General features: G+C 35.8%; 1 protein-coding gene across 2 annotated transcripts in view; it reads right to left on the bottom strand.

The window, feature by feature from the left end:
* Positions 1–13,492, bottom strand: part of LOC138174411 (ceruloplasmin-like) — a 73,211-nt gene extending 59,719 nt beyond the window's left edge. The window contains exon 1 of one of the 2 annotated variants that reach the window (XM_069104724.1): positions 12,966–13,126. In XM_069104724.1, the coding sequence (XP_068960825.1) occupies positions 12,966–13,111 (146 nt within the window). In that variant the 5' untranslated portion in view covers positions 13,112–13,126. Of the gene's footprint in view, positions 1–12,965 lie in introns of both variants that reach the window. The other variant, XM_069104725.1, reaches the window with a different exon arrangement.
* Positions 13,493–13,761: the final 269 nt, after the last annotated feature.

Consider the following 13,761-nt stretch of genomic DNA (forward strand, 5'->3'; position numbering starts at 1 on the left):
TTCCTTCCTTTCTTTCTTTCTTTCTTTCTTTCTTTCTTTCTTTCTTTCTTTCTTTCTTTCTTTCTTTCTTTCTTTCTTTCTCTCTTTCTTTCTCTCTCTCTTTCTCTCTCTTTCTCTCTTTCTTTCTCTCTCTCTTTCTCCCTTTCATTTTTTAATTTTGTCTATTTCATGGATCACCTTATCAAAGTTTAGAAGTAACCCAAATGCCATGCCAGTGGAGTGCAAATTCAGGTGAGTTCTCTCAAATTGGGAAAATCTTTCAAAAGAGCCCCTTGTGCAGCATTGATACACTGTTTAGTCTTCTTGAGGACAGGCATAGAGAATCACTACCAGAAAATTGGCCACAAGAATGGTGAATATTTGAAACTACATAAGACTATACATAATATCCCACCTTCAAATAGTTGTCAAACTTGTCTTCCTTAAGCATATGGGCGTGTTGCCCCTCTAATCAAAAATCTTCAGTGGCTCCTTACCTTAACCTTCTGTTCCCTGCCTTGGACTTGGCTTTGCAGACTTGCCATAATATTACAGAACTCTACCTTGCCAACTCCATCTCTTGACCCCTCTCTCTGTGTAGCCTATACTCCAGCTAACCTGTCCAAGTGCCAAAACAAAAGCTGCCTTCTACATAAAGCTTCTCCCAATAATTCAATCAATAATGACCTTTCTCCACTTAGACTGCAAAGCACATTGTTTGAAACTCCCTAATGCACATATAATGTATTATTGTGTATTATAGTTTTCTGCATGTTTATCCTTTATCCCTATTAGATTATAACTTCCATTAGGTAAAAATCATGGCATCTAAACTTTGGGTTACATCTAGCATATGGCTTTGTAAATGTTATACACTTAATAAGAAATTTTGAAACTGAATCCATTTGAAGGTAATAAAATAATTATTTAAACATTCTGAAAATTATTCTCCTTGGGACATATATTAAATATCTGCAGTTATATTTTTGAAAAGATTATTACCACAAACATTGTAGAGTCTATTGGGTGAGATCCTTCATCATTCAAAAGAGTTTAACCTGTTTACTTATTCAGTGAAATACCAATCAAACTACCAAAGAAATACATTACAGAGATAGAAAAAAGAATTTTTATTAATCAAAATCTTCTGGAGGAACAAAAGGTTAAGATTATCAAAGGAATCAATGAAAAAAATGTAAAGACAGGGGACCTAACAGCAACCAAATCTCAAAGGATAATTATAAAAGTTTAATAATTAAAACAATTTTCTACTGGACAGGAAATAGAGCAGCTAATCCATTAATGTTCTAGGTTATGAACCCAGCATAAAGAAGCATATCAGCACTTGTAGCCTATTGTTTGATAAATCCAAAGATCCTAAGTATTAGAGCAAGAACTTACTATTTGATAAAAACTACTGAAAAAACTAGAGTGATCTGGCAGAAACTAGGCATTGACCAAGATACCAAGATAGCTCAAAGTGGGTGCATGATTTAAACACAAAGGACGATATCATAAGCAAATTAGGGAAACTTGGAAGAAATTACCTGTCAGATCTATGGCAAGGGGAAGAGTGCATGACAATACAAGAGAGACAGAGGCTCACAGGAAGAAAAATGGATAATTTTGATCATATAAAATTAAAAAGTTTGGGTACCACCAAAACCAATGCAGTCAAAAATGAGAAGGAAAGCAAGAAACTTGGGCGGAAAGACTTGTAGCAAGTTTCTATGATGAATATTTCATTTATGAAAATAGGAGCCATTCCCCAACTGATACATGGTATACACTGCATGGACAATGAACTGGGCCCAGAAATGAATAGGAGAAGGCCAGTAAGCCATATTGCCTTCAGCAATAATGACCCCCTCTCCAAGTGTCTCCCTGAAAGAAAGACCTGTCTTTTGGGGATAATACTCTTTGAATGATTCTTCATAGTTACAAGTCATAGAATACCACATGTGCTAAGAACCCGGGCTGTGGCAATTTTGGGGATCTGGCTAGTCCTTCTCCCCTCCCACCATCTTAGCTCACTGCCATGACATTTTACAGATCAGGGAGTTTGAAATAGAAAAGGATCAGTGGGGTGAGGAAGGTCATCTGAAGGCATTTCCTTAGCTTAAAATGCCAGGAAGTAGCTTCTTTTGAATTCTTGATCTGAGGACTGTGAAGGGAGTGTCTTATCTTAATAGCCTTTTTATTTTTGGATTGTGTGCTTTTAATGTTTACTTATTAGTCATTTTAATTGGATTTTATGGTTGACAAGTTCCTGTTGCATTAAAAAATAAACCTCACAAAACCTTGAACCAAAATTAAGCTGAAATTAAGCCAAATTTAGATTTAGCCTACAATGCCACAGTTCCTGAAGAATCAAAGTCATGTATCTCTAAAAAGCACTGGACAGGTGCATGGAGGGTGTGAGTAAGCCATAACAGCACCAGTAAAGAAATGTATAAGAAATAGAATGTAAAGGATATTGTTAAAGAGATGATCATATGGGGGGAAAAAGGTGGGTTGGCCATGTGATGAAAGCAAGGATAAATTATGGGCAGTTTATGTATTGTATTGGTATCCCCAAATAAAATGAGAATTACCTGTAGAGGAGGGACTCTCTACCCTCCAAGTGCATTGTGGGGATCCTTAATGAAGGATTTTCAGGATAATATGATTAAGAGAAGCAAGAGGATGAGAGAACATAGGAAAAATTGCTATTTGAGTTGTTGGAAGAAACGTGCAAGCAAAATTTATTATTTAATTAAAGTCCTAGAATTTGTCCCAAAGTCTTTTCTGTTTCATGAGCCATCATAGGCAAAGAATTAATTAATTGGTGATCAACATACAGGTCAAAATAATTGGTTGATATTATCGAAGTCTTTCATTGAGTCATTGGGAGCTTGCCTAAAATTTTGCTCTTTGTCTTTGGGTACATGGGACTCCAGGCTAAAATGAGGCATTGAGGTAGGACTCTTGTGTAGTAATAAGATTTTTTTCCCCTTTTTTTAACAAAAATTATTTTTTAATGGTGACTTTAAGGAATACCAATGAATGTGAATATTTCGATATACAAATAACAGAAAAGAGAATTGTGTATGAAAGGGTTAAATTCTCTCTGTACATTTTTATTAAGTCCTGTTATTTGTTGGACTTTCCAAAATTCAGAATTTTTCTTAGTTTTATTCTGACCTGTAATCAGATTCTTCTACCTTCCTATAATATTGTGAAACCAAATTTGGACTGAATGAAAATTTGTATCAAGCAATGCTCTCTCTACAGGAGGCATATTTGCTTACACTCTGTGGCAAGGTCAAAAGGCCACACAGCTTTGGGACAAAGGGACAGTTACAGGAAGAGTGCAAGAATTTTTGCCAACTAGCTATCAAACCAAAAGAATCAATTATAGCTGTTCAGCCAACCAAATAAATAACATTCCTCTATAATTCTTCCAGTTGGCAGCTGAACACATTGTATAATGTCACCACAAATCCAAAGGTCCAGTTGGGGTTCCTGGAAGTAAATTCTCATAAGGAGTGAAATAAAAAGTACATAACATTGCTACAGTTTGTCAGGGAGTTACATAGACAAAGGAATCATATCATGCATGGGTAGGTCTTTCAGGCAGAATCCACTTTTAATTGTAACACATTTGGTGTTCTAAGTTTAGTATCTCCTAGTAAAATGGGATTTTACGTACACACACACACACACACACACACAAGTGTAACATATGCCTATATTGAAAATATAATGTATGTATATGCTCACAGGTATGTTACATATCATATTAAATTATAGTACATTGTGTTGCTACATCATGCCATGTCTTATCATTGATTTGATATCATATCACATAACGTGACATCTTGTCACATCATGCCACATCATGTCATGTTATATCTCTAAGACCAGTGATTTCACATACTATAAATATATTCTATATGTGTACATATGCCTATATCTATACCTACGTCTATAGTAATACCTCTATTTCTATCTATGTTTCTATCTATTATTACCTGTTATGGTTATGGGATTTAAAGATCTTCTGTGCCCCTTGAATTTGCTGACATAGCAGGAAGGGGTGAGGCAAGAAGCAGCGGAAGTCAAGCTGGAGTTTAAGCTGTGACTGGAAGCCTGGTGGCAGCGGTGGCAGTGGCAGCGTGGTGGTGGTAGAGTGAACTCTTTCCTTTTTTGAGCCAGTCAGAATTTCTGCTAAGGACTCCTGCGGAGGACTGCCAGGGATGGGAACTGCTGGGGACCTGAGCTGCTGGGAGCATGCTTTCTGGACACTGAAGGCTTGAGAATGTGGGTGTTTACTACATTAACTATGTGTGCCAACTTCATAACTACTGGGATGGCTTTGACTTTCTGGTTTTGGGACTCAGTTTTCTGGTATTTTAATAAATGTTCTAGCTTTATTCCCTGTGTAGAGAGCCTGTTATATTTTGTGATTAATAACCATATCAACATATTTATAGTTACTGTAGGCATTGTGAATATTGCATTGTTGATACACTACCTCAATCCTATTTTTTTTCCAATTATATTTCTAAAATGATTCTTCTAATCTCTGGTGGACTAGAATTGCCAAGACTCCATTGTTTTGGAGGCAAGATGGATTTTGCATTGGAGAGATATTTTCGATATGTGGGGATGATTGTAGCTACAGCTGTATGGGTAAAGTGGGACTTCTATTTTCATAGATATCAGAAGAGCACTGCGCAGAGTCAGAAGGCCCAGTTTCAAATCTCATCTCTTCCATTTACAAACTGGATCTCTTTGGGCAAATCGCTCCAGCTCTATGCACATCTGTTTATCACTTACAAAATGAAGAGGTTGGATTATATGACCAGTTTTTAATGCTATGAAATGAAGTAATCAAGTCAGGCAGTCAACAAACATTTATTAAGTGCCCACTATGTGTCACACATTATGCTAAGCCCTGGGGATATGAAGAAAGGCCAAGTGAATGAGGAAAAATATGTTAAAACCAGCAAATCTCTGAATGGGTCATGACTCTGACCTGAGTTCAGAAACTCTGGGACAGTAATTACACTCAAAGTTTCTTTTAATAGTCAGAAATAGAATATGCACAAATGGAATTATTATTTACAGTGATACTATAATATTGTATAGAATGCTATTTTATGTATGATATATATGCTTATATATCATTATTGTTATGACAGATTTACTTTTGTGTGTGTGGATGATTACTATTGCATTCCCAACTGTATTGGAAGCTCCTTGAGAATAGGATAGAGCTTCAGCTACCTCTCTGTTAACTCCTACTAATGAGGACAGTGCTAGGTGTGTATTTGCTTTGTTCTATTTTTAGGGGGATGGGGTTGGCCTGTGATTTCATTTGACACAGGGAATTCCTGGCACAGAGAAACTCCCTCTACCAATGCCTATCAGTGAACACCTTACAACTTAGTCTTTAAAAGTTGTCTGGGACACCAGTTAAATGACTTATTTGGGACAAAAGTGGAATTTGAACAGAGTTCTCCCTAACTCTAAGCCAGGTCTCTTTCCACTACTAATGGTAATGTCATCATCACCATCACCATCATCATCACCATCATCACCATCACCATCACCATCACCATCACCACTATAACCATCACCATCATCAAAACAATAATAATTATAATAATCATTAACCTTTATATAGTGCTTTAAGGTTTACAAAGTAGTTTAAATAAATTATTTCATTTCAATGCCTGATGACATTGTGTCATCTAGTAACTTGAGATGAGTGTGCTGAAAGGTTCCTTTTAACTCTAAATCAATGATACTGGGATCCTATGATCTGGGATCTAATTGTGGATTATAGTCAGTCTAAGATTTGTACAGTGCCTGGTACATAGTCAATGATTATTGATTTTATAAATTTTTAAAAAACTTTATCAGCTAGCACACACAAAATAATGTACCAGTTGAGCCTAACAATCTGTTGAATTTATTGTGTTGTAACTGACTGATATTAAGAATCATGTCAAAGGGGTTAGACGATTCAGTAATTATTATTGAAGCTGAATGTAATTGTTTATGTAATTGAATTATATTCAGCTGTTGTCTTCAGGGTCGCATTCCTCACACAACCCACTCAATATGGATTTCTGATCATGTGACACATAACTGAACACTTCGGACATCCCTAATCTAGGATAATTATTGACTGTGAATGGAAAAAGTTGATATGGATAACTTGGGGTAAACAAGAAAATATCTTAACACATCTAAATACCATAGTATTGGTTCTGAATTTAATATTTACTCTTCACACATGGGAGGAAAAACACAGAAATTCTGAGTGATCTTTTCCCTTTCCCCCCCCCCCCCCCCAATTAACTGTATAATTAGAACACTGAATGCAGTCACAGAAGATTGCCAGAGTAGTGAAGGAGACATTTGAGCCTGGACCCACCCCTAGTAAACATAGAGGTTATTCATCACACTAAAAGTTATTGCAGCTGTCCTTAGCAACAACCAAACCAGGAACATCACGGTCACTTTATTCACCCTATGCAACAAACTCTAAAATCTTATGTAATGGATATGTAACAATAGCTAAGTACTTGCTTTCCCATAATGCCTGGCCCCCAAATTAATTCTCAGTAGAGAAGGAGATGAGATTATTGGAGGGAGGAAATGCAGTGACCAGCAAAAGCAGAGGCTGTCTTTTCCAAGGTTTCCAACTCCACTCACAATCCTGGGTTTGTCTTTATGGCGTTAAGAGTTTTGCTTCAATGGGGATAGGGGATCGACACTTTTTTAAAAGGAAGAAATTATCTTTTCCCTTCCTAACTGATCTTGGGTTTTGTGTTCCATTTTCATTATGTGCTTTGTGAAAAATATTTATTGGGAAATTTTTGCTTGTGTGAAGAGGGAGGGAGGGACTTTGAGTCTTTCAAGGAGAGAACTAGGAATAAACCAAATTCAGATATTCCCAGAGAGAATTCTGGATAGGTACAAAGACAAATCACATCAATTGCTATCAGAGAGTCTTTCCATGGTCAAATTTGGTTAGTATATCTTCAATGAAAACATGAATCACACTTGTTTTCAATAGAAATACACATATGCCTACACACTCACATGTGTGCATGCATACAAACATCCAAACAAAGCAATGCATCTGATTTTTAGTGTCTAATATCTGAAATTAGACTCTTTTTTGGTCTAAAGTATCTAGCACAGTAGGTTTCAATAAATGTTTTTAATTTAAAATACCATAAGCACATTTGTTCTCCATATATAAGAGAAAGAATCCCAGACTTTGAATTTGGAGGTGCAGGTTTTAGCCTGAGCTCTACTCCTTACTGGTTGTGCAACTCTGGGCAAATCATTGAATATCTTTAAACTTTAGTTTCCTTGTTTGTAAGAAAAATAAAAGATTAAACTGAGTAATTTCTAAGATTCTGTTTAATATTATATTTGATTCATTTTCAAGGTCTTTTTGTAGGTTTGCTTATGTGTGTGTGTGTGTGTGTGTGTGTGTGTGTGTGCAAGGTTCAAAACCATTATATAATTTACATTGTATTTAAGTGGAAAAAAATACAAAAAATATCCATAGAAGTTCTTTTGTTTGAACCATTTAGAAATATTTTTACCCCAAGAGAGATGGGGAGGCATAACATCTCAAGGACTGACCTCACTAACTTTCTGATGTAATGACTGTGTGACTCTCAGTGTGCCTACTTCTCACCTTTATCATGAAACCTTTCCTGCTTCTCCACAGCTACCAGGTCCCAGTCCCTGACAGATGACCTGATATTTATTTTGTTTATGCTTATATGTATCCCTGGTTTATTCCTGTATAGAATATGAGTTCCTTTAGGGAAATGTTTTTTGTATCCTCAGTGACTAGTTCATCCTTAGGACATTGGTGGATGGAATTTTCTTACTGGGCCATTCCTATAATGATGAAATCATAGTTTCAATGTCAGCCTCCCCAGAAAATGTTGTTATGGGAATGGGAATTTAAGATCTTCCCTGCTCCTAGGCACTTTGATAGGCTTAAGTGACTCTAAGAACTTTCCTTGATTTGAAAATATACTCTGCCCCTTAATAGGCTGAATGTGGTCACATGGAGCCTGTGGCAGGAGGCTGGTTTTCAAGAATGCCCACACCTTGTTGCTTTTTGATTGGGCAATGGGTCAAGAGGATTGTGACATTCTCTGAGCCAGGAGAAGGCTATATATAACTTGATGTGAGATTTTGTTTTGGGGCTCACTTTGAGAAGAGTTCTGTGATTTGACCAGACGAGACTCTGGGCAGCCAGGCTTTGAAAATGCAGATGTTGGTGCTTCCCTCTCTGGTAACTGGCTAGGTATGGATGTAATGGTCAGACAGCTGGAAGCCTATCTGCTGATTTGTTTCTCTGTCTGTATTTTTTGTCTGCTTGTAGCCTCTATATTCTCTGAAGTTTGGGGGGCTGAACTTTTTCCCCTGAACTAGGTAAGTGACATATGTTTGACTAAAGCAAGATTGTTAACTCATTTTGAGTAGCTTTCCTTTAGAAAAGCAGATATAACAACCTGTGTTGGCAGCCATCCTGGGGAATGCTAGGTGCTTGCTGCTACAAGTGTCTATCATAATGCTATAACTATCATTTATTTTTAAAATGTAGTGATATATTTAATCTGGCTTTGTCATGGTAGGGAACTCTCAGTGATGAAACTCCCTCTTCCAATAGATATCTCTAAACATTCAATCAATCATGTAATAAGCATTTATGCAACACCTACTATGTGCCAGGCATCATGACTTTGGAATGCAGTTGCCTGACAAATATGACAGTAACATTAATAATGGTACTAGATTTATTAATCACTTAAGCAACAAGATTTATTAAGCATGTACTATATGCCAGGCACTGTATTATGTGCTGAAGATACAAATAAATAAATAATAAAACAGTCCTCACCTTCAGGGAACTCATGTTCCATTGGGGGAAATAGAACTTACACCTATAAGTACATAGAAAAAAATAAATGCAAGGTAACTTGAAGGGTTGGAGGCGCTAGTAGCTGTGGGCAAGAAATTGGCAAAATGTTCGAGCAGAACATGGCAGCATTTGAGCTGATCTTTTATTATTTTATACTCTTATGGTCAAATTCCATTAGAGCAAACTTTGAAGGACATGTATTGAAAACTAGTAGAGGGGTACTCCAGGGGTAAATGTTGGGCTTGAGTGAAGTAAAAACACCTTCAAGTCAACCAACTTCAATTACAGAATCAAAAACTTATGGAAGAAAATAATTCCTTGTAAAATGGAATTGGGTAAGAGGAAGCTAATGATGTTTTAAGACACTAAGAAATCATAAAACAAAATCAAAAGAATAAAAAAAGAAGAGAATATGAAACATCATATCAGAGAATAACTGATTTGGAGAACAGATCAAGGAGAAATAATTTAAGAATACTCAGACTACCTGAAAATAATGATTAAAAAAAGAATCTTGATAAATATTACAAGAAATTATTAAGGAAAATAGCCCCAAAGTTCTAGAATAAGAAGGCAAAGCAAAAATAGAGAAAATCCACTTATCACCACCTGAAAGAGATCCTAGGAGGAAAACTTACAGGAATATCATAGTCAAGTTTCAAAGCTCCTTGGTTAAGGAGAAAATTTTGGAAGCAACAAGAAAAGCAATTAAATATTATGGAACTATAATAAGAATTACACAAGACCTAGCCTCTATTATGTTGAAGGATCGTAGATCTTAGAATACTATATTCTGTAGAGCAAAAGATCTCTACAGAGTTGGGTAACTTACCCAACTACCCTACTATAAAGTAGGGTAACTTACCCAACAAAGCTAAGTATAATCCTGAATGAAAAAACCAACCAACCAACCAAACAAACAAACAAAAACTGGACATTTCATGAGCCAAAAGACTTTCAAGTTGGTTTTGGGGGTTTTTTTTGTTGTTGTTTTTGACAAAACCCCCAGAACTTAAGGGAAAATTTGACATATGACTTCCAGGTGAAATGTAAAGTGAACATTAAATACCAATTATAAGTAAATATAGCATGGGCCCTGAAATCAGGAGGACATGAGTTGAAACCCAGCCTCAGACACCTGACACTTAATTAATCATGTGACCTAGGGTAAGTCACTTAACCCTAATTGCCTGGTTTTCCTCCCTCAAAAAAAAACAATTATAAGGGACTCAATAAGGTGAAATTATTTACTTCATATCTGTGAAAATTATCATCATTATTTGGGTAATTTGAAAGAAAGGCTTGGACTGAGCTGAGTATGATGGGGTGATTCTGAAAAAATAAAAATGTAGGGAGAGATAAAAAGGAGTAATTATCTCATATAAATAAGGTATAAAAGGAAAAGTTTATACAGAAGAAATGAGTAGAGTGGAGGGTGGGTAGAGCAGGAACCTTACTCTTGTTGAGAATGGGTTTATAAACCCATTTTTTGTATAGGTTTTATTGTATGGGTTATAAACCCATTATATGATGTATAACCTATTGTACAGTGTATAAAAGTCTTCCAAATTCAGAAAGAAATAAAAGGACAAGGATATAGTGTGGGAGGGAGAGGATAAGGTAGGAATTTTTAGAATGGTGTGTAGGTTAAGAAATAGGAGGTCAGGGTAGCAGGTAGAAGTAAAGCGGAGGAGTGAGGAGAAATAGGGTAAATAGAGTGAGAAGCATAGTGAGGAAAACTAGGAAGGAGGAAAATGTACAACAAGGAACTGTAGTTAATAATGTGAGTGGGAAAAATTTACCCATCAAACACAAATGGATAGAAAATTTAAAAACGGAATTCAACAATATGTTCCTTTTAGGAAACATTATAAAAATGAGAGAGATACACACAAAGATAAAATAAAGAGGAGTAGAATTTATTATATGAAAAAAAGCAGGGATAGTAATTGTGTCTCAAGCAAAGGTAAAGTTAAAATAGATTTAATTAAAAATGAAAAATAGAGATAGCTAGGTGGCTCAGCAAATAGAGTAGCAGCCCTGGAATCAGGAGGACCTGAGTTCAAATGTAACCTCAGACACATGACACTTACTAGCTGTGTGACCTTGGGTAAGTCACTTAACCCCAATTGCCCTGCCTTCCCCCCTCCAAAAAAGACCAAAAAGTGAAAAATAAACTATACCATGTGTCAGCAATATTCTTCAATATTTTTAGATCTTTTAAAATACCTAGAAATATAAAATATCTGAGCTTATGCTTTTCAAAACAGACACAAAAACTATATGAACATAAACATAAAACACTTTTTATACAAATAAACTCAGATCTAAATAACTGAAATAATATTTATTATTCATGGGTAGGCAATGCCAATATAATTTTTAAAATGACAATTTAACCTAATCAATCTATTCAATGTCATCCCAATTAAAGTACTAAAAAAATCATTTTACTGAGTTAGAAAACAATAATAAAGTTCCTTTGGAAGAGCAAAAAGTCAGGAACTTCAAAGGAAGCAGAAAAAAAGATGTAAAGGAAGTACACTCAAGCAGTATCAGACCTTAAACTATATTATAAGGGAGAGTGTTGTTGAAGTATATAAAAAGTATAGTTTTGATTATTTCAAATTAAAATTTTCTTATGTAAATAAAACCTATATAGCCAAGAATAGAAGGAATGCAGAAAATTGTGAATAAATTTTCATCGACAATATCTCAGATAGGTTGTGATTGGGCTGGAATATTACTGTGGTATAGGAAATGATTGGCTGGTTGAGTTAGAAAAACATGGAAAGGGGGCGGCTAGGTGGCTCAGTGAGTAAAGTGCTGGCACCGGAGTCAGGAGGACCTGGGTTTGGATTCGGCCTCAGACACTTAACACACACACACACACACACACACACACACACACACACACAACCTAACCGTGTAACCTTGGGCAAGTTACTTAACCCCAATTGCCCTCCAAAAGGCAAAAAAAAAAAAAATTAAAAGAAAACCTGGAAACACTTGTATCAATGAAGGATGATGCTCTCCACCTTCAGAGAAACAGATGACAGGTGGAAATAAGCATAATATGGTCTTACATATATGGGTGTGAGTATATATGTGTATATATGTAAGCTTATAGATATCTATGTATATGTGTGTATATGTATACACACTTACTTGTAAACTTCTTTAGGGTAGGGGGTTGGGAAGGAAAAACATATTGTAAAAAGTGCACAGTAGAAAACAAAAGAAAACCAACAAAGAAGCAAAGAAAAGCTGGGCAGCTTTGAAAACAATGTGTAATATTTATTATTTAGGTTTTCTTTTTTGGGGGGGAGGGTGAGGCAATTGGGGTTAAGTAACTTGCCCAAGGTCACGCAGCTAGTTAATGTCAAGTGTCTGAGGTCAGATTTGAACTCAAGTTCTCCTGACTCCAGGGCCAGTGCTCTATTCACTGTTCCACCTAGCCGCCCCTTATAGGTTTTCTTGAAATGGAAATTTATTGTCTCATATTGAATCCTCTTTTATGGTCTTCTGTACGCATGGCAATATTTTTTTTTTCTTTTAGAAAATAAAAAAAAAATACAAAAAAAGAGAAAACTAGTAGAAATAGATGTGCATTGGACAAAGATACAGACTTTTTCTTTCATCTTTCTGTTCTTGCATTTTTTCTAATGGGATTTGACCTGTATTCATAGTATTAAAAAGAATTTTAAAGTGCATTAATAATTAATTCAAAAATGAAACAAAAGCTAAAATTAAGTCCCAAAGGATTTGAGATTGCTGCTTATAGGGATTTGTAACCCTGCTACCTAAAGGGAACATATTATTAAGAAGAGGTAACACTCAGGAGAGAGAAAAGAGAGGGAGGACAAAAATTCCAGGAAGAGCCATATACTCTTAGCAATTAGTTAATAGGAGATGAACATTTTAAAATACAAACTGCTGATGATTCATACATAGATGGATATATACACATATATCTACATACACGCGGATGGGAAGTATGTATGCATTCACAAGTCAATAGAAAACATTAACTTACAAGTCTTCAAAATGTGATTTCTTCTCGTCACTGATGGGAGCATAGTTCCAAGCCGCTTCAATAATCCCAATGTAGTAGTGCCTCTCTCTTGCCCAGACTTGGGTACTGTACAAAAACAGAAAGCTAACAAGCAACAAAAGCTGCATTTTTCAGGCTTAGAACCTAAGAAAGAATGAAATGCAAACTGAAGCAGGCCATTTTTATGTCAGGATTTCTTTCTTTATTTGCCTGATTGACACAGTTTAACATTGCACAACTGTGGGTTGCAGTTTCAATAAAGCAAATACCAATTTTCTTTTTTGTCTTTTGGTCCAGTTCTCAGAAACAAGCCAAGGGAAAAACCAAACCCAAAATAACTCTAACAACAACAAAAAATAGGTCATTCTTTGTCAATCCATTCTCATTGCTAACAAAATCAACCGTTATTGTTTTAGGAATTAGAGACTGCTTAACTCCGTCCTTTCTTTCATTTACATTGGCAGGGATGCTCTATGTTTTAGCTGTAATTCCCACAGTGCTGTGCACACACTAAATAAACAGAGATGATGATGGAAAATGAACCCAAACATGGAACTGTTAGTCATCACCAGGAAACTGATGGAAAGAACAAGTTGCTTACTTGAGGATATAACAACACCCAGACTAATTGGATTAACTGAAAATGAAAGTTTCAACACATAAAGTAGGCCCAAATTTTGTGAATCCAGGACAAGGAGCCATTAAAAAGCAATGGATTGGCCAGCTCCCCAGTTGGTGCTTTACACAAATATCTAGACTTATTTTGTTCTCTTTTCAC

Source organism: Petaurus breviceps, unplaced genomic scaffold (assembly GCF_028583685.1).
Source record: "Petaurus breviceps papuanus isolate PSGF00001 unplaced genomic scaffold, PetGlider_PUasm1.0 688, whole genome shotgun sequence".
Taxonomy (NCBI): Eukaryota; Metazoa; Chordata; class Mammalia; order Diprotodontia; family Petauridae; genus Petaurus; species Petaurus breviceps.